We start from the raw sequence: 22,249 nt of genomic DNA, 5'->3' as shown, positions 1-22,249 counted from the left end.
GGACTTGGATTCATGGACACAGTCATGTGCTTCAGCTGGGAGGAACAAGTAGGATGCTTCAGCTGGAATTTGCTCTGACATGCAAAATCATCTGTTAGGGTTTAAGCCACGTGTCACCAGGGCTTTTGCACTATATAGATGGCATTGTCCCCTGCTACAGGGGTCAAGCATTTCCTCTCAGACCACAGAGGTTTGGTAGGTGCTTGACTTACCCGTGTACGCTTCCACAGCCCAATGACAGCCATGTCACTCCCCTTTGAAGCTGCTGCTATTTGACACATCCTTGAACCTCTCTATGTGAGTATTCTGGGACATCTCAAAGCACAGCTAAAATATACATCTCCATTGACAGAGGCCTCTTAAGTTTCTTCCTCTCTCCTACAACATTAACATAAATGAAATTGTTCTGTACTTCCACACTGTTTCTCCACTGAGCAGTTTAATCCATCATGGAGCTCATGACCCTGTGTTTTGCCAATGGACGGGGTCAGCACAAAAGACACAGAGACCAGGTTTAAAAGATAAGCTTACTTTTACTTTAGTTTAAAGCAGCAAAAAAAGAAAGCAGCAGTAAAATAATAAGGGAAATAATACACCAAGAACAAAGCAAAGCAAGGTGATGCACCTAATCATTACTACATAGAATTAAGTATAGTGATTAAGAAAGATACATCACCAATTGCCTTAATATGTTACCATCATCCAGATCCACAGTTGCTGAGGAGCCCCGGTTGCAGCGAGGATTTGGAGAGCCTTTCCCGACAATTGGGAGGTCCTACGCAGTGCATCCACTCGTAGGTGAGGTCTCCAAAGTCGTTGCAAGAGGGTCCAGCTTTTATATTATTGAATAAACAAGGTTACACAATGTCAAATGTGGAAACATCTGGTTTCACTCTCCTGTTAGATGCCACCTGACCCCTGGCCAGGGCTCAAGGAGGAACTAAGGGAGTCTCTCTATCTATTTGGCTTTGACCCCATATTTCCAAACAAGGTCAGACATCTGGTTTCATGGCCTTGACAACCTGCCTTTAAACAAGGAAAGACAGGTACATTCTCATGACATTTGATCTTCACTATTATCTAAGCTACATCTTTTGCTAATGATCATGCATATTTCACTCATGATCAGATACTAATATTATCTAACGTTTGGTTGGAGGTTCATCTAGAGGTCAACTTTGGTTCGGGGCCTATTGCTCAGGCCTCAGTATTTCTCCCTGTTACTGGTTTTTGAGGTGCTGTGGGAATTTCAGGGAGCTCTGTTTCAAAAACAAATTTGTTGGGTGTGTGGAAAAATGCTTCTTTACGAGGTAGCTTAAGATTAATACTTTGGCTACACTTAAGTTTTTGTGGGATAATTTCCTCCGTTTTGCAGTCACATATATATGTTTATTTCAAACCATGGGACATTCAAAAATACTATTTAGTCCCACACTGGTCATAGGATTGCTTTTGGACTAGCCTAATCTTTGGAGTTAGGAGCTGCATCCCAGTTTATACATTGTACAACCCACACATACCTTTTACATTCTGCAGAAGCAGCAGCAGCTTCTGGCTGATTCTGTGCCTGCCATGTATTTTCCCATTTAAGAAATGGCAGTAGGCCATGCACCCCTGCTCTCTAAGTTTTAGGTACATTTTTCAACCCATTACCATGAGCTGGACCATATTTAATTCTGCCTGGGTTGACTCACAGCCAATTTGGTGAGGCCATATCCCTAACCAATACCAAACATTATGCACCTCCCAAGTCCTCTTGGTGATATCCAACACTGCTCTGCTATACATCTTGGTCATCCTGTTCATCTTTGGGTCTTCCACTGCTTATGGGTCATCTCAACTGCATGTCATCTTCCTATATGAAGGCTGGAGCATAGCAATAGTCTGTCTACATCAGTGCACGCACCAGTTCTGCACCTAAGAAAGACTTGCATTCTGTGCTCCTGATTATGGATCACAGGGTTGCCAAACTTTGTATTTCAGTTTCATCTTGCGTAGAGGTTCTTGACTTCACTGATTTAGGGGAGAAGAGTGATGTATCCAGTCCCACTGAATTCAACGCTCCAAGCAACTCCCAAAGAAATAATCAAGGTGGTCAGTGTATTGAGCTCAAAGTCAGTGATACTGAACTTTCTTAGGACCTGGAGGAAGAAAAAGACCCAAAGTGGCTGACGTATATGTTAGCCACATAAAGGAACCACATAATGGGAGAGTCACAACTTGATATTCTATCAACTTTTTACCTCCTGGACTCTTATTTCACCACCTCCTTTCACCTTAAATAGTGGCCACGCTGGACAAAAACAAGGCTTCTCATTTGCAAGCGCTTGTGCTCCCAGCCAGCCACCAATATTCTTTTGCATTTTTCCCTTACCAAAGGCCTTTCAGCATAATTCATTACCAGCTGTTCTTCCTATTCCATCCAGGCACAGAGCCTATCTATCTAAATTGTGGGCAATGCAGGAGTTAATCCAGTGTCACACAGGGAGGACAATTTTTACTGTAGAGGCAAATGCAGAAAGTAACAGCTATTGATTCATTTATGTAGTCCAGGGTTTCAGTAATGTCCCCTGCTTTTACCCCTTTTCCAGGTAGGTCCAAAAAATGGAAGGCAGGCAAACATTGCGTGCCAGAAAGATAATTTCAGACACTTAAGAGTGCAATTCACTTAATCTACTACTGAAAAGGAGTCTCATCTAAGTAGTGGATTTTTGGATTACAGTTTCATGAAAGCCCATAGATTTTAAGCAATGTGAACTATCAAAAGGTATGTTATATCACCCAGGCTGTTTCAAAAAAGAACAGAGGGGATTTACCAGAATTAAGTCTCTATACTCCGCAGAATTCTGTTTATTTTGCAGGGCATGGTACTCAGATGCTCACTGTTATGAAAGGCAACTTAAGCCTAAAAACAATGCTCTAATTGACATGATGATTACAGGGTAAGTAAAGCAGCTCCCTCAGAACAGGCCAAACATCTGCAGTCCCCTGTGGCCAGTCTGTGATGAGGCAGTGAGCATGTTTCGGTCTTGCCTTGCACAGGCTTTAGCCAGGCTACTGCTTGCAGTTGTTAACTCCTACAGAGCTCTGTGCTATGGCAACTACTCCTGAGCAGCCTCCAACTCATGACAGTTTAAAGGTGGCTCTGGTTTGCATAAGCTGCAGTTCTACCAGTAGTTCCAGAAGCCACCAATGTCTTAATAATGAAAGATGATGATAACAATAATAAAAAGATAATGAGAGATGCTTCAATGGCTATTTGCTATGTAATAAAGCACATGTCTACACACATAGTAAAATCCTTGGTTCTTACATTATACTTTGTGATGAAGTCACTTATTTTCAGCTCTCTGCTATCAACTTACTAAAACAATTTCATGTTTCATACTGAGGCAGAGAAATTTAAAGTAGAATAATGACTGCATTGTTTATAACTGAACAGTATCAAATTGAGAAAGTCTATACATATACATGTAACAAATTCCATTTCTAATTATATTCCTACTTGATTGTCTTTATACATCTAGATACATACAAAAATGTATAAGAATGATGAAACAATGTTATTTAAGTTGCAAAAAGTAAAACTGACAGATTTAAGGGCACCATTCCACTTTAACACTGCCTGATTGCCCATGTCTGCTATATACTGAATGAGTTGTATCTTGAGAGGAAAAAAGCATCTTAGATGACACAATTCAAAGCTATGATCATGTATATGTAGAAAGTCTCATAATTCCTAAATTAAATATAGTGGCTTTGATGGAAAAAATGGGGATCTAAGGTAATACATGCAATGGAAATAACTTACTACAAAAATAAACCTGTAATGCTTGCCATATATTTTGCTTGCATTATCATGTTTTATATTCTCTAGTTCCCATGTAGCAGTCCCCTTTTTAGCCTAAATATATTAAAAAAAAAAATAGAGAAGTCACACAGCCCCAGACAGCACTGACTTTGACCATTTGATTGTTAAAAAGAGACTGTGTTTAATAAAACAATTCAGGAGGAAATACAGAGTACGTTAAAAAGGCCAGAAGCAAATCATGGTGGACAGTGAGCAGAGTGAATAGACAAAGAAAAATTCCACATAACTGCAGCACACAGAACAGCGAAGGGCAAGATCAAAAAAGGGAATTGCATTTTGTAACTGGCTGACTGAACTGTTTCAGCTTCAGTTCTGACCCAAGGACTACTTCATGCTCTCTGTATAGCAGAACTCCATTGATTTCAGAGGATTTAGAATCAGGCACTGTGTTATTGCTGTTGTTTTGTTCAAACATATGAAAGAACCAAACAAATGGTGTTAAAAATAATTCTCACATCTTCAACAGTGTCTCTTTGGGCTTAACTGAAGGCCGCTCACTGAAAGTAGAGCTGTAACGTGCAAATAAAAACTCCCGAAGGACTTTATTAAAAGTTGTTGATAACGTTTTTTTAAAGGCAGCCCTGCAAAGGGCAAATCCTTTTCACTGTCTTATGAGATGAATTGCCCTCTGCAGGTGCCTGCTTCTCTGCATGGGCCCTAAAAGGAGCCTTGGGTGAGCAGCTCAGATTGAGACGGCTACCTTTTGGATGCCTAAACCAGGGCAGATGAATCCCATTTTATCTATGCTTGATTTATGGATTGCGTCCTACAGCTACTGCCAGAGAATCAAAAGCTAAAATAATCCATACAAATAGCACAAATTTCTCTAGCTGTCTAACTGAATTTTGAGAAATCAAAATGAGCAGAACCTGTTAGTAAATCAGCAGCTCATTCAATGCCACTGAGTCCTTTACTACCAACAAAAGAAAAAGCCATGTTTGAAAATAATTTGCTGCTAGCCGGAAAGCTTATACAGAAGTAGTTAATAAAACTGACAGCATCATCAGCATTTTATTTCACCTCTTGAAGAAGTGTTGTGCCTATGTGTGTTTCTCCAAGTGTCTTGGCAAATCTGACTCTTCACCTACTGGTGAAATCACCATTAGCCTGATAATAAAAGGAAAGTCTTTGTCAGGTCTTTGTTGGGCCTCCAGCTCCCTACTAGCAGAAGGGAGTATATAGCAATAGCAGGCAGCTTTCCACTAAAAGCAAGCTGATTGTAAAAATGAAGCTAGTAAGTCTGTATGTAATTTGAAAACCTCACCAGTGAACTCATTCATTCTTAAGTTTGTTAGAGCACAAAAATCCTGTTTCTGTTTTTATTTTTGCTAATGTCAATGAGGCCTCCTAATCTATTTTACTTTTTTTCCACTTCAGCTCCTGCTCAGATCAGTCTCAGGTGTGTCCTAGGATTTTCCCAGACTGCCTGCTGAATTGCTCTGTGACAGCTGCTTGAACTACATTTTCACAGAAATTATTAAACATTTCATGTGTTATTTCACAGTCTGTCTCTGTGATAACATTGTCTTATTGCTACAATCTCAGTTTGGTCCTTCTGCCAATCTTTTCTCTGATTTATGCTAAATTGCTTTTTTTTTTCTTTTATGGAGGAGAACAGAGATCATTCTGAGGGTGACATTAATTTGAGTTAGTCCAATTTTGAATTTCTTTACTACGTATGCCTAAATATTTCAGGCTGCATTTAGAGGTGGTGTAAATAAATTGTAGCTTCTCCACTGGAATCCCTATGGTTGGACTAATCCATCCTAGCACAGAATCTAACCCATCACCCTTTTTCTTTTGTCTTTTTTTCTCTTAAATATTTCAGGAGCCATTTTGTTGTGCCATTCATGAAAAAGGAATAGATCCTGTCATACTCAGGTAGCAGATATGATAATATTTTGAACTTTTTTTTTAATGTACATGAACTCAACTTTTATTCAAAAACCCATTAGGGGTGAAACCTGCTTCTGTAGGTAGGGTCAGGTCTAAATCTTTACACCCTGCAAATTTTCTTCTGAATCTCCAAACCAGGACCAAACCAGTACTGAAACACTGCCTAAGCTATGATTAGCCTCTGCATGTATTTTATTGGAAAAACAACTGATACTAGTAATGAATATGAATGGAAAGAAAATTTGAAAGAAAGAGCAAAATATTAGGCCAATGAATCACAGGGAAATCAGAACCATATCTGAGCCAGAACAAAAATTAAAAACTGCTGTAACAAATCTTTGGATCACTTCTATTTAGGCTTTTTTTACTGGGCATAGAGACACGAAAGTAGGACCACACACACAACCTGCAAGTCCACAACAATTGTTATATTTATTGCTGATACACAAGGAATGGGTTGGGACTGGTATGCTATTAGGCTAAGCATTAACATGCTTGCCAGCCCTTGTGCTAGCCAAGCAATTACAAATAAGGTGGGAAAAAGATTAACTTCTCTTGCTTCTTGGAAAAGGCTGGTCCTTTGTCTTGATGAATTGCTGTCTTCTTCCTCTCTCCTCCCTCATGCTGTCATGTCAGTGCCTATTTTTTTAACCTTTGATGAATCCACAAGTTAAGCCATTACTGACTACAATCAAGTCACCTTTTCTTTGTTTCCACTCTTCAGTCTTGCATGGCATGTATCTTACTGTCAGGCTACACTAAGAGTGACAGCTACTACTTATAATTGACTTAGTCACATAAAGGTGGACATGGGGTCACACAGTCATACAATGTAGAAAGAAGTCTACAGCATTTCAGTGTCAGCTTTGTATTACGTAAGCTGTATATAAGGATTATAAGGTCACTTTCATGATAGTAGGTGTGGAAGTTTTGCATACTTAGGTCACTTTCATGATAGTAAGTATGGAAGTTTTGCATACTTAGAGCGATTAAAGATTAGAGATTTTTAGGGTAATCAAAACCGTAGTGAAAATCTCATGTTACTGAGATTATAACTGAAGAATACAGCATTGTGAAGGCTACTATTTGCTTTACAGACCCATATACTATTGGTATTGTCCTTGAGACTGCTCCAGTGACTGCTCTACCCTGAAAATTTCCATTTCATCAGAGAAAGGTTCTGCAGGAACTAAATCTACTCAGAATTACATTCCTCCTGAGTCAAAGAACCCAGAACAAAGTTCATTCATTATTTAACCCTTCATAAGATAGCTTAGATGGTTGCTGAGCTGCACAGAAGTTTCTGCTGAATTTCTGTTGGGGTTGACCTCCATTGACAGCAGGAAGTTAAAGAACGTACTGTAAAGCTAAGCACCCAGTGAGCTATCATGCAGCATACAAGGAGCAAAAGATAGGACATAGCTAGTCTGAGAATCGAGGTTTAGATATTTTTCCTTCATGGTCTAAAGGATCTCATTGGGTCCTGTTCCCAGCCGGGTAAAGAGGACAGTTCCACAGACAGCTCTTTCTTGATAGGCCAACCCCAGGCTGTAAAAAAAGGAGCCAGGTTCTTATTCACCTGCTGAGAAAACTTCTGTGCCCACAAGTTCATCTTAGAAGGGTTGTCTTTTGGGATGGTGGACATTTTCTGGTAGTCAGAGAAGATGTGGGTGAAAGGGTCCCAACCAAAGCCTTCCTGCAACTGATGGAGAAGAATACAGTGCAAAAACAATTAACTTCTCATTTCACTGGCATTATTCCTGTGTTACAAGCAGTAGAAAATTCTATAGGTTTTTGCAGTGTCTTTTTAGAATTAATGTAAAGTTAGATGAAGGCATCTAACTTTCAGGCTTCAGAGCAGAACTTACAACACTAGAGTACAGAAAAATACATTACACTTCCCATTATACTGGCCTGCCAAAACAGAGATGAAAGATAAATTGGGAGCAGACAGAAGTGTCAGCAATCAACTATACAAGCTGCTGACTTGGGCAGAAGAAAGCTTCTTGTGCAGTGAAAAAGCATCAAAGAGGACACTGACAGAGAACCTGGAAAGAAGGAGCACAGGAGATCAAGGCTGTTGCCCAAGTATAGAGTTTAAAGTAGAGGCAGGGGAGACCTATGTTGTTGCTCATGATGAGGTTAATACGAAGAGCTGACTTGGAACAACAGCACGATAGGATGCAGAATGTCCACTCAATGTCCGCAGTTCCTTACCAAGCCATGACCTACATCTCACTTTCTGATACTAGATTGACAGTAAATTGCATTCCACAAATCTTCCATCATGCTGGAACAGCTAAGCAGGAGACAGCACTTCTACATTAGGCAGAAAAAACAGGTAGATTTGTTCTGATAATCCCTCTGATAATCCCCTATTGATATGCAAACTCCTGGTGCTGAGACTAGCTATGGACTAGGCAGTATCTTTTCCTGAGAAGGTTGGAAAGCCATGAGGAGGCTGACTGAAAGCTGGGAGATGAAGGGGTCTGGTCTTGTGCCAGGTCAAAAGCAGCTAGCCAACTTATACTGAAGGAGGCTCCACACCATGTTAGGTTATGTCTGAAAGGCAGAATGCAGGAGCATCTCCTGGAACCTGAGTTCAAGTATCCATCCCAGACAATTCACAACTCCTGTCACAACATGTCCCCAGTGAAAACTGTCTGTTCCCTCCACTGCTGCAAGTCTTCTGTGGGAAGAAAACACAGATACTTGTGGGGGTGAACTGTGGCACATCCTGGACAACTGGGGGAACCAGCGCCCTGGAGCATGCTGCAAGTGCCTCTTTTTCCTAGTCTAGACAGAACCTAGGAGGTCTCTGACTTTACTCCAAAGCAAGCAGTGAGGAGGTAGAGATAGAACAGTACAGACAGGAGTTATGTTGTTCCATTTAAATCTGTAAATCTCTTGGGACAATAAACTGGTTTTCTAATTGTTTTATATTCTTTTTTGCAAGATCTGTGTTACATGCTTTAGTGACCACTCTGGAGAGTAAATGGGTATCCAGGCTGAACTCTGAGACATAGTATGCTCCATCAGGCAATGGCAAGCCCAGAGGACACCATGCTGCCATGCAAGTGTAAGAACCATACAGGTGCTGGACCTAAAAAGGCCTGAAGGTCAATGCTGAAGCCTTCCTGGATTGAAGGGCTCTGAAAAGCGTCTAAATGGCAGCCAAATATGTGGTTCAAAGGAACGTGGAGACCATTCCATAGGAAAAAAACCATCATAGCTGTAATAGGGACAGTATATAGACAGAATTGTAATTGTTCTTTCATGTCACATTTATCCTAGCAGTCCTGTCAGTAGCCAGACAGCACATGGGAGATCCCAGCCTACAGGGTGTGGGTGAGGCAGTGGGGCAGTGGCCAAACTGGTAAGATAGTGCGGGAAAATTTCTGCTTTTGAAACTGTTCCACTCTGTGTAACTATTTTGATGTTCGTTGCACCAGAGAAAACAGAGGCTGACTCTTCAGCTTGATGATTCAGGCACTCCTTTGGGATGTGGAAAAATCAGGATCAATACTCCTCCAATAATATTTTATTGTTCAAATAAGATGTGAGAGCTCCCAGACAAGGGGGCTGAGGGATACTCACCTCACAACAGTCAGTAGCTTAAGCCATCATAATGGACATTCGCCTTAAAGTTCCCAGTTAAAATCGTGTTGAGTACTCACTCTCTCCATTAGACTACTAGTTGCTACGGGGACTAAGGGAAAGTGGGAAGGGAAAAACCTCTCTCGCATGTTTCCCAAAAAAATGCACTTTAATTTAGGACAGGGTTCACGATGGATCCAGCTACCCATGCAGGAGGATAAGCTGAACCCATCCCCTTGCCACTTGATGGACTACACTACCTCCACTCAGTGCAGGCTGATAGGAACACCCTGCTCTTTGCTATGTTTTGTAAAGAGGAGCCTAGCCATGTACCTCACCAGGATACTGCTAGAAGCCTGGCTCTTCTAGACACTTTACAATGCCAAGGGTTTTTTTTGACAACTAGCCCAATGTCCCACAGGAAATCTGCAGCAGATTCAAGAGCTGTGCTCAAGTTTGATCATCCTTTTCCCATGCTGTATAACAAGAAGCAGTTCCTGTTTCTCTCCTAGGGAAAAAGATTAGTATATTGCACTAAGCTCTCTCCCTGAGTGGCTAAGCCCAAGTCTGGCAAAAGAAAGTTTTCAGGAGACATCGGCAATAGACGCTCTAACTGTGTACCTCTCAGGTGCTTTCTGGACCCAAGATGAACCCAGATTGTAAGCAAACACACGGCATGACAGCTAGTGTCACCAGACTGCAGACATCCTTCTCACACAGGCTTCACTAAGAACAGTGACACTAAGACACCCACTTTTCCCAGTTACCTGCAGGTATGTCTCCAGAGCAGTCCACACCTTCCAGTCCTTCAGCTGAGCACCTTTCTTCAGATACTCTCTTATCCTTTTCTGCCGACACGGTGACCTAAGTTCCTGATGTGCCTGATGCCTGGGAATCCCCAGCACCTTCTCATGCACATAGACAGACCAGAGGTTGCAGGTGGCCTCTGTGGTATGAGGGGGAAACTCCCATGCTTGCTGCTGTTGATTGTGTCCCAACTCATGGACAGGACCCCAAAGACCAGTAGTTTGCATGTGCTTCATATCTAACATCTCCTTCACTGAATCTAGGTGGCCCATAATGGGGTAGCCAGCATGCATCCAGCCTACAGGAAAGACAGGTACCAACACATAAGTGCTCACCCCAGTGCCTCTTAAGACATAAATGACTGTATTTTTTTTTCATTTCTCTAGTGCCTTTCCTCCATCTTACAAACCACATTGTACTACCACGAATGACAAATTTTTCCCTTTGTGAAATAAGGAAATACTACAAGTTTCACCTTAACAAATAGTCAAATAACCAACGTAAAGATAGTCCTGAACTATCAGTTAAGCACAGTTTCGCCTGCTTTTCCTTTGTATACATAAGCATACACTCATGGTTGGACTGAGGTTGCGAATTTAGGATGAGGCAAAAAGCCTGACCATTGCCCAGAATACACTTGAACTTTCAGAAACTGAGCACAGTTGATGCCAACCCAACCACGTAATAAAGTGATTCAGCACCCTGGCAGAGCTTGAGTCTTCCTATGTAGAGTGTGGCTACTGCAGGTCTGCACTCCAGTAGTCAGCAGTGTGTATGAGATACATGGAAGTCACAAGTTTGTCATGCTTAAGGGCTGCAAAGCTTGTCAAGCTTAAGCCTGTTCTTAACCTCACAGAACAGCTATACTATAAACAACTTCCCAGCATCATGCTAGGCAAGAATCTTGCACTGCAAGGGATTTTACTCATGTCTCCTTGGTGTCTTCATCCCTGATTTGTCCTTCTTCTTGAAGGTTCCCAAAGCTTCATACAAGAGTCACCTCCCTGAACTCAAACGCCTTTTGTAGGAGGGGATAAGCAGCCCTTTACACTCACTATATAGAGAGCCTACACCGCTGTCTTTGACTGAACACTAAGCTTGTAGACTACCCAAGCTGGAGAACATGAATGGCAACCTCCTTCCTGCAAGAACTATTTAAGATCTTCAGCTCCCTCTTTTTTAAGAAGAGGGATGCAGGCATTTAGCAGCCACTGTCACCCAAAAAGTTCAGGTCCAGAAATGTGAAACTGCTTAGTTCACCCACAACAGAAGGGAATTTTGTATCTGCAGACTATGATCTTTTTAACTGGCATTTGGTCAGGATACCAGAACTTAACACTCCCAAGATGTGCAACAAATTCTTTCCATGTGGCTTAGCAAAGGGTTAGGACATCAGGGTTCATGCCAAGCCCTTGTCTCATTGTGGGATGATGAATTTAACCAGTCTATTTTGAAAAACAACTGAACAGAATGCGTATTGCAAAATTCCACATTTACCGTCTAATTTGACTCTAGATCAAATGCACTCAGTTGACAACTTGAAAAGCTGGGGTGGGGGAACATCAGCTGCAAAACTACAAACTCATGGGCTTTGACAGTGATATTGGTTCTGCTTCTCCATTGCCACCGTCTCAGGCACGTGTTTTTTCAGGCTAAGCTTTTCCCACAATAACCTTTGTGCAGCCTGTCTCCAGCAGGTAGGCACACACAGGTTTAACAACTGTCACTGAACATATGAGAACAGTCCTGTGGCTGAGGCAGGGAAAAAGCAGAAATCAGGTCGCTGTCTCCCAGCTGTACTGACTCTGCAGTGCATTCAGGAGGCACAATGAGTAACTACATGTGAGTCAAAGCCACTGCAGTCAGCAGCTCTGCCTCTGAACATACCTAGGCAGCTGAGCAGCTAAGTGAGACAACAGCAGTTTTGAGAGCAGGGAGGCATCTGAAAGGGCCAATAAGCCCTGCCTTACCATGTTTCCATCCTCATGGAGTAGCTCACAATTATGCAAGGATCACAGTCATTTGACACCTTACATATGTTCCCACTCTGGTTTTAGCAAAATAACCTTGAAGAAACAGACATTGCTGCTAGAGGCCACTTGTCTCTTAGCCTCTTGAGAAGGCCATATGGCAATGTACCTACCACATGAGATCTGGACATCTGTTACAATCCTCTCTGGCCTTGGGAATTTTGTTGGTAGGGCTGCAAATTTGCTTATTGCCACCATGATTTCATTCCACAGGGTCAGCAGTGGCTGTGGGTTCTCCATGTGGTGGATGCTGTCAGATGGCACCGTCAGAATGAGATTCTCAACAGCAAGTTCTGCCCAGGGAGCAGGGTAGTGCCGGATACAGGCCTTCCACTGGCTTTCACAGGTCTCCCCTACATTGACAACACAGAAATTCACTTAAGCACAGCTCTGACTTTTGAGCACGCTCCTAGAGGTCAAGCTGGAGAAAGAGACCACAGTCAGGATATTATCTTGGAAAACAGTGTGTGGTAGTTGTGTGACTGGGGGTGGTGGCTGTTAACTAGTTAATCCTCATCCTCTGCTTGGGAAGTCTCCTCAAGCTCTTTTATGGATGGAGACAGACAGAAGAGGACTGGCATACACCAGAGTAGGAACATACCAAGAACGGCTCCCTGTTTCCCGTCTGAGAACAAGAAGCACCAGGTTTCTCCAGTGTTCCTTGATGATCTCATTTCTTCTTCTCCTCCAGCAGAGACTTGTTGTTTCATATAACAACCCTGGTTTTGTTTAGTTTGATGGAAGAGCAAGAAGAAATTGCATACAGGAAGAGAAGAGAAACTGACGGAAAACACGGGAAATTCAGCACAGAGATTTATTGTAGGGACTGGAGATGGCCATATGGGGGCACAGTGAAGCAAGCAAAGCTTTGTTGTGGCAGAGGTCAGCTGGTCTCCCTCCAACACAACGGTTTCCATTAGAAATGACAACTCCAGCCTCCAAGAAATGTCAGTTTGGACAAACCCTGCCCATTTTGTGACAGCTCCCTCACCTACCTCCTGCCATGTAGCAGGCACAGAGTGACTGAGTTACTTACCCAGAATCCCAGAGGACAACAAAGCAAGGAAACTAAATCTGGGTATTCCTAAACCCAGGCATTTCTAAGACATTCCTAAGCATGGGACCATCTTTCCTTTCAGTCACACAGACAGCAGCATCTGTGAGCAGCACTAAGGAGAAAGGCACCAAGGTAAACTCTCCTATGAAGACAGGCTGAGAGCTGGGGTTTTTCAGCCTGGAGAAGAGAAGGCTCCGGGGAGACCTCATAGCAGCCTTCCAGTATCTGAAGGGGGCCTACAGGAAAGCGGGAGAGGGACTTTTTACAAGGGCAAGTAGTGACAGGATGAGGGGGAATGGTTTTAAACTGAAAGAGGGTAGATTTAGATTAGATATTTGGAAGAAATTCTTTACTGTGAGGGTGTTGAGACACTGGAAAAGGTTGCCCAGAGAAGCTGTGGATGCCCCCTCCCTGGCAGTGTTTAAGGCCAGGTTGGATGAGGCTTTGAGCAACCTGGTCTAGAAGAAGGTGTACCTGCTTGTGGCAGGGGGGTTGGAACTAGATGATCTTTAAGGGCCCTTCCAACCCAAACCATTCTATGATTCTATGATCTATAAACACACCTACCAAGCTTGAAGAAAGGAGCTCTGACTGCTCCTTCTACTGTGATGGGTACTTTCCCCAGGACGCTCCTTGCTGGTACTACGATGTAAATGAGGCCACCCCAGAGACAGGAAATAGACTGCTTCTGGCAGGCAATATCACAGGTGCGTGTTACCACTGGGGCCCGTTTCAGCTCTGCAGCATGAGAGAGGTCATCCGTGTGACACCCAATCTGCACCTGGCAAACAGAAGTGTAGGAACAGCTGGTGAAAGGGCTCCAAGTGCGACCTGGCAGACCAACCTGGCAGACTGACCACAACACTCTGAGTCATCTGCTGCAGCACTGTCCTTCCAGGGCATGCAAGCAGAAGCAGCCTTCTGACTCTGGCCTAGTTCAAGCTTTCAGCCCGTGGTGAACACAAGCAGCAAATTCAGTGAAAAAAGCTGGTGAAGTTCAGTGCTATCCCTGTCTCAGACAGTCTTACAGCTATACTCCCATTATGACTGGGTCAACTACATCCTTCACCAGCAGTTCAGGGTACTGCAGTGACTTCTTTCACTGCGTTACTACTTGCATTGATCATTCCTTCAACCTTCACCAGCATCAAAGTCACATCCTGTAACATATGAGTTGGAGAGATGTGATCACTGCTGGCTTCTTTTATTGTGACTCTTCCTTGGTCCTCATACAGTAGAACAGACAGCATGTGGCTGCAGGATCAGACAGAAACACCTGAGTTAACTTTGCATTTCAGCTGCAGGGAGCTCACTGCAAAAAATATGCAAGCAGGTAAGCATTTATGTCCTTCATACTTTGCAGAGAACAGGATCCCGAGTAACTAGTTTACATCTGATCTGGATCCATCTACATGAACAACAGTGACAGCACTGCGAAAGTACCTTATGAGAGATCTGGAGAGACAGAACTAAGTTTGGTGTATAGAAGGGCCCAAGTACTTATCTTGGGCCTGAAAATCACCTTAATCAGTTCTCTTTGCACGATAACAAAACAAATACAGCTGCCTTCAGGCAGCAGCCATACTTAATTATCCCGCCAGCACACAGAAATAAGGGAAATGCAACAGGAGAGAATTATGACAACGCATTGAAAGTGCCACAGGGTGGCAGCAGTAGGAAAGAACTGAAAAGGCAGCAAAACCAATGAGGAAAGCCTTCTGCCAACTATTTCTGAGTGCTCGCCTGACAAATACATCGGTGTAAACAGAAGCCAAAGTACAGACAGCTTACCTTCAGACCAGCACCGACCACCAGGCAAGGGAATGTTATAACTGCTGTGTGCCCTTCAGGGAGGTAGAGTCCCGTACTCCTCCAGGCTGTCTTACCTAAAAGGTAAGAGAACACAGTCCTAAAGAGTCAAGCACTTCCTCAGCCTGATGTTACACATTCTGGAGATTTCAAGCTGCAGTAGAAGAATATTCCATCCTTTTCTTCTTCCTTGCTCTACAGTCACAGAACTGCCTCATGTTTTACCCAACCTGTCAGAAATACAGTTTTAAAGCAATAGGGTAGCAGCGTGAACAAGATCGTCATACCATTAGCAAGCAAGCCCACCCAAATTTCAACTTCTGGAAATGCCAAGCTTAAACGTGTTTACTAGTATCATTTAATAATAATAATAATAAAAAAAAAACCAGCAACCAAAACCCCAACACCTCCTCCACTCAGATCCTCTTACCCTAAAGTCCTCATAAGAAGTGCATTATGAGGGTGGTACTAAGCACGGTTGAAGTTGTAATGATTCCTAAATAACAGACTGAGAGTGACATCACATTTTTCCCTACTGACTGGTCCAGCACAAGATGGGGCCCACAGGAATTCCCATTTCTAGCTGACTGAAGTTGTAAGAAAGCCTAAAAGGACTGTCCTGTGCTAGGTGTAACTGTAAGATGGGTACCCCACCATACCGCTACAATTCAGCGTGTTTCTAGACAGTCTTCCCACAGAAATGCAAGTCTCCTCTGCCTTAGATCTCTGCAAACCCTTGCGATACACAGTGCAAAACCAATCCATCTCTACTGTACTGACCAGGCAAAATCCACTCCCTAGTTCTGACACAAAATTTACTCAAGCATATTTCAACACAAACAGCAAAAGTCCTAAAAAGAGCTGAACTGTCATAAAGCACCCAACTTACAACCTTTCCTGTCCTCCAAGAAAGCAGGACCAGTCTTCTCAAGCAAAACCTAATCCAAGGAAAAATGCAAATCAGACCATATCACAATGTTTCACCAAATCATCTCAGTTTTGTTGAATTTGCGTCAAAGGCAGTTTTGAAAGGGTGTTCAGGGTTTGCTAGCATTTCTTTCTTTTTTTGTTTGTGCGAAATGCCACAAACTCTGAATATTTCTAGTCAAAATACTGTGTTCAATGCAATGCACTCAGTTCAGCCAGCCCGAACAGTTTTCCCCTTTTGTCCTGACTCATTAGTGTTAAAACCAGTTATTTCACAACTTTTCTCTCTGCATATCCTCTGTACTCAGACACTGCCACTCCAGAACAGTCTCCTTCATCTCATTAGAACAGTTTGCAAACAACTCATCTCAATCATATTCCAAAACAAAAAAAAATTAAAGATTCATCTGTCCAGGAGATAGTGTCTTACTAGTGGAATTTAACCTAGAGTTTAAACATAGCAGTTGTGAGCAGGAATCTCAGCAAGGTTGTATAGAAACAAGGCCTAAGCTTAGGCAAATAATTCAGGGCATAATTACCAAATACCTTGGCTTCAGTGATGGTGTCAGCCCAAGCAGTTCCCACCATGCTTCCAGCCTGTTGTTTTCGCCCCTGAAACCAGACCTTCACTCCATCAACTGTGCTAACACAAGTTGTGAAACTGTGCTATAACTCAGGCTGAAATTATCTAGATAAAAAATAAACCTTTGTTCCTAACTCCTGCCTCTTCATAGGATGGCCCCATAGATGGCTGTATCAGCACAACTATACAACAGCCTGCATTGTAGAGCCCGGAGTTTCTCAAGGAGGCTTTCTTGCCAAAGCCATTGTGCCGTGCAAGTATTCCGAGGTGCCTCTGTTAGGTGGTTCCTCTCCCCCACAGTGCCTGAGCACAAACAGCAAGGAAGCAGGACTTTCATGGGATGTTTCGGAGAGCTGAAATCAGGGCTGGACACAAAGGAGCCTGTCTGCCACTATGCAGAGGTCAGCCTCCTCACAAGCCCACAGTGAAATTGCACATCTGTCCCCATATTCAGACATACACAGACAAATGCACACTGAGGACGGGCGCCACACCAATCCCAGCAACAGAATGCCTCAAGAGGAAGGGAGACACGCTCCTCACCTGGGTTTGTGCCATCAATTTCCACAGTGACAGGGAGGGCACAGACCCTTGCGGCAGATTTCTGCACTAGGGCTGCACTGTCTGTCATGGTGAGGGACAGCTCAGTCGCCATGCAGAGGAGAACTGCCTCTTTGGAGTTGCTCTTGACAGGGCAGCGCCTGCTGACGTGTGGGATGCCATTTCTCTGAAGCACTTTGGTCAGGATGCGGTGGAGCGAGGCATATGCAGGGCAGTTGTGGGCTGGGATGTGCAGAAAGGCAGTGCAGTCTTGTGCTAGTCTTTGCAGCCAGTCCTTCAAGGGGTCCTTGAGCTCCTCATGCTTGTCTATATGCCTGTTGAAAAGAGCGAGCGCCTTGCGGAAGTGGTAGTGCTCCCCAGACCCCACAGCCGGGTGCTTAGCTGCTTGGACGCTCTGCCCCAGGATGCTCAGCCCAAAGCGGTTGAGGATTTTGTTGCCAGGATATTTTGCCACAGCAGCTTTGTCACCATTCTGGGAAGCCCAGTACCAGGCCTGGCCTCCAGTCAATAGGCCACCTCCCTCTGCCACGAAAGCATGAACCTTCTCTGCCTCTCTGTTGCTGTAAGAAGAGCAGCAGTACACACTGATGTCGCCTGTCAGCTGTGACACCTGCGACTTCACCTCTTCCCGAGAGAGAAGGCTACACAGTTTCTTCAGGCTGGCATCCACACCCACCAGCCCCTTCCTCCCAGCATCCAGCCAGCGGACAGCATTGAGCAGGAATCTGGCCAGCTTTGGGGAGAACAGATGGCTCTCATGGGTTGCCACCACAACACGGCCTCGGCCATAGCGTGCTGCAGCTAAGAGGCAGCGGTGCGAGCTGTCCAGGCAGAGCGGGAAGGAGAGTACACCATGCACCAGCAAGACGGAGGGTACGCCCCCTGTCACCAAATCCAGCTCCGACACACCATGCAGGAGAAACTCGGCATCAAGGCCAAGGTTGGCCTGGTGCCTGCAAAACCAAGAGAGGTCCAGGTTAGCCCCCGTCCCAGAATCCTTTCCACAAAAGACCACCTTGTCCCATCCCTGCATCTTCTTCCTCCCTCATCCTAGTAAATGATGTTGCCAGCTCTTTCATTTAAAAATGTAATCCATCAATACCTCATTTTTCTCCTTTTAAAGCCTCAGTTTTTGCAGCCAAGTAAATCTGTAAGAATCTCAGCACTCGTTTAAAAAAAAGAAGAGAAAGAAGAGGTCAAAAGGAAGCTTCTAGACCTTGAAGAGGTTTAGACCTTCTAGACTTTGAAGAGCAGCTTGAAAAATCTAAATACATTGCAGAAACTCAAGAATCATTAGACCTTTCATATTTTTTAACTGCAGGTTTAAACTGTAAATGCTGTGGGAATTGGCACATCTCCTATAATAGAAACTTTCTCAATTTACGCCACCCTAGTCATTATCAACTAGGCAAGCCCATAAGATTTCTCTGTGTCTTGTCCCAGCCTCTGCCACTGTTGAGAACTGAAGAAAGGACAGCTAGGTCAGTTGGGCTAGATGGACAGGCAGACAAACAGCTAGATAAATAACGAGTGACTAGAAGTTGAATCAGGGCCCTAACACATAGTCCTCACATTACCACTAGTTAGTCTCCACAATATAAAGAGATTATACTGCGCAAGGCCCTCTTATCTCTGCTATTTCCATATAACTCCTATATGTCACTGTGGAGAAAGACATGTTGAATTATCCTCATTTGCTTTGTTTACACTTTCTCCTGGTTCTGCCAAACACAGTTTTCTCCCAACACCTGCGAAGAATCTGTTGTTACGTGGCCATTGCAGCCAACTCAGTAAGAATAAATGATGCTGCCCTTCTGCATGCCCATAGGACAGGAATTAAATCTGCAGCTCTCCTTTGGGTATTACTTTACTGAGACCCTTTTTCACAGAGTGTCACACAGTATATGCCCAGGCACATGGCACAGCACCTGCCTTAGAGTGCCGTCTGACTCTCTGTAGGTTAAGCAAAGGCCAGCAGGAAGGCCCAGATCCATAGAGCTGTTTGTGTTGCACTGAAATTAGGCATCTCAATTTCTCTGTGGCTCTGGATCCAATCAAAACCACCACAAAAACACCCTAAACAAGGTGTAATTCACCATTAGTTACCATTTAAAGTCTTGTTAATTGCTATGTAATTTTTCTCTGCTGAATTCTCCACCTCTCTCCCTCTTCCATGCATGAGGTGGTGGGTACGTGCCTGTGCACTGCACGTGGGAACAAGTATCAACCAGCAAATTTTAATTTAGTAACTTAATTTGTTAGCTGAGTCCTAAGCACTTCACTGAATTCAACAGAGCTTTCTACTACCTTTATTGGGAAACAAATTGAGCATCCAGATAGTATCAAATCCAATTATTTGTTTGAAAATAATAGAAATTCAGTATTATACATCCATGAGGAAAAGGCTGTGAAAGAAAGACTTCCAGGGAATTTTATTGTAATTGTTGCAGCTTCCGCTGCAGTGAAATGAAGCTGTCGCACAGAGGAAGAACAGCAGCACTCATGCTCCTCAGAGAACCCACTGCACCTGTGTAACTCAGCAGAAACTGGTGCAAGGCACAGCCTGGCACACCACTGGCAAGCAGAGGTGGAGGAAGATGGCAGAGCAATGCCCAGGACTCCACTGCCTGGTCTGCTGTGCAATATGAGTCACAACAGCCCCGAGTTTTACACCTTCTTCTCCAGGACGCAAGGGGCCAGGCTGGAATCCCAAATTAACTGGGAGCACAGAGATTTCCTGCCCACAGCCTGCGTCAGAAGCTGAGAAGGGAGGTGGTACCCAGCCCGCCCCTGCGGCTCTGCCCACAGCCCCTGGGTTTCACCTGCAGAAGGTGAATTTCTGCAAGTAACAGGCTAAACAGGTTTTGCAGCTGCCAGTCAGAGCCTACCCCAGAGGGCTGACCTGGTGGTCCATCTCCAACCTGGTTTTGAACTGTGGGAAAGTTGCCCTGAAACATACACATGTCGGGGGAGAGGGAGAGGACTTACTCCTCCCATCCCCGTCCCCGTGTTGCTGTGTGTTGCACTCAGGCACACTCGCTCAGGCAGACTGCTCTAAAAGATGGCTCGCCTCATTTCCTTCCCCTTGAATGAATTCGCTGGGCCTGGCCCAGCTGCCCTGGAAGCAGTCGAAGACACCATTCTTTCCAATTACAAACAGCAGGAAGGTCTCCCTTAAATTGGAAGACAACAGTTGCATCCCACTCTGGCTATTAAAGGACCAGCATTTGCCATTATCCTCATCTCTCACCCCAAGAATCTTCTGTAAACACCTCACCTGCATAACCTGATCAGTTATTTAAACAGAGAGCAGTTCATATACTCACGGGACAATTAAGGGGATCTTGGGAATTTTCTTGGCAACTTTGAAGATGCCTTTCTCCACAGCGTTTCCTGTGAAGTACACACCGGCCACACTGGTCACCTGGTTCCCAGGGAATTCAAACAGCACCTTCTCCTTGCCATGTCGACTAGCCCAGTGCCAGGCTTGGCCTCCAATGAGCAGCCCTCCTCCCCCCTTTAGAAAGCCAACCAGGTCTTCAGCCTGCGTGCTGTCATAGGCATCTATACAGTACACCCCCAGGGAGGGGCTGAGCTCTGCCCCAGCCTGTACTTTGGTGCCAGCCCTGAGCAGCAGCTGGGAGAGGGAATCCAAATGAGGATGGACTCCAACCAGGGCCTTGGGGGAAGGCTTAAGCCACTCCACAGCATTTCTGAGGAACTGGGAGAACTTGGAGTCCTTCAAGATTCCTTCATGGGAAACAACCACCATCCGACCCTTCCCATACTGTGAAACGGCGATCAGAACCTGCTTCTCAGAGCTCAGAAGCACAGGGTAGGCATCCTCTCCAACAAGTAGCAGCTCACAAGGAACAAAACCACCAGTGAAGTCCCACGGCCCAACACCATCCACTAACAGCTCGTAAGTGGCAGAGGGTTCCATCTTCAGGTCACTCCTATCTGGTGGAGAGAAGACCAACGTTCATTACAGTATGGCTCAGCAATGAAGAACAGCTGTGGCAACCCTGTGGGGTCATTTCTTTGTTGTCTACTAGGAACTCCAAACAAACAGGAATTGTTTACTGGAAGCAGCTTTGAGGACACAACTTTTTCAGGGATTTAGGATTTTTTTTGTTTGCTTATTTGGCTTTGTTGTCACACTATTTGCCATTTAAACAGAAGTGACAAGTATATCAAGATGATGGAGGAAAATAAAGTGACTGTTTCAACAAATTCTGCTATGCATCATGGAGAAGAACAGGGAAATAAAGGTATTCACTTTTCCATTAATATTTATTTGGAGAGGGAGAGTGCCAGAAGCTCCAGGAAGTCTACTAGGAACTTGCCTGGTAGAGGTGGTTTACATGGAAATAGTCAGAAAATGAAAAGACCTTCTCAACACAACACACGGCATAATTCAAACATGCAGTTCACATTTTTCTTCCTAATTGGATACGTACAGGGCTACACACAGTTGCTGCAAGACAGTATTCCAAATTTGTACTGTTCTACCTCTGTTTAGGCACTATAAGCCCTTGCTTAGTATTAGGAGGTGCTGTGAGGGAGAGGAGAGTCAGCAGAAATTATGGAGACAACCAGCTTCCCTGGAATAACTATCAGTTTAAGTCACATAGTACCTAGGAGAGTAGGTCTGGGCACAGGTGATTCATGCCCTAGTTTCCTGATCCGAACTGCTGCGTGATCTCAAGGAATTAATTTCCATTTTCCATAGCTTTGTTTCACCTGTTTTCCCATCTATGAAGTAAGGAGAGTGGTACTGACCTCAATTGCCAAGCCCTCTGAGGTCTATGGGTGAGACATGCTCTGTTTAGGCTCCCTCAGCTTGAAAGTTCAGCAAAATCACCTTCTGCTGAGCTGGGGCTGCTGTGACTGTGCAAAAAGGAAGATTTCGAGCTAGCGAGTATAACCCAGCCCCACCCACTTCCTGACATTCAGGATTCACAAGGCTGACTTGGAGTACATCTACGGCAAGGGAAGGAGCTGCTCTGGGGCTTCTCTGGCAGCATCCTGTGCCAACACTGGAGTGGCATTCTCTGGTCTTCACATACATTTCATATTTGGCTACCCTGAAAGCAAATCCTTGCCATGCA

At 44.2% G+C, this 22,249-nt stretch overlaps 1 protein-coding gene across 1 annotated transcript; it reads right to left on the bottom strand.

The window, feature by feature from the left end:
• Positions 1 to 7,223: 7,223 nt before the first annotated feature.
• TCAF2 (TRPM8 channel associated factor 2) lies at positions 7,224 to 21,967 on the bottom strand. The gene is made up of 8 exons (XM_068401779.1): positions 21,921 to 21,967; positions 20,465 to 21,098; positions 17,121 to 18,091; positions 15,050 to 15,144; positions 13,826 to 14,039; positions 12,315 to 12,554; positions 10,132 to 10,469; positions 7,224 to 7,469 (listed from the first exon to the last, which is right to left on the bottom strand). Exons 2-8 carry the CDS (start codon positions 21,079 to 21,081, stop codon positions 7,224 to 7,226), a joined length of 2,721 nt encoding a protein of 906 aa, XP_068257880.1. The 5' UTR covers positions 21,082 to 21,098; positions 21,921 to 21,967.
• Positions 21,968 to 22,249: the final 282 nt, after the last annotated feature.

Source organism: Nyctibius grandis, chromosome 5, assembly GCF_013368605.1.
Source record: "Nyctibius grandis isolate bNycGra1 chromosome 5, bNycGra1.pri, whole genome shotgun sequence".
Lineage (NCBI taxonomy): Eukaryota > Metazoa > Chordata > Aves > Nyctibiiformes > Nyctibiidae > Nyctibius > Nyctibius grandis.
The sequence above is the reverse complement of the archived record's forward strand: the minus strand, read 5'-3'. Positions and strand labels throughout refer to the sequence as shown.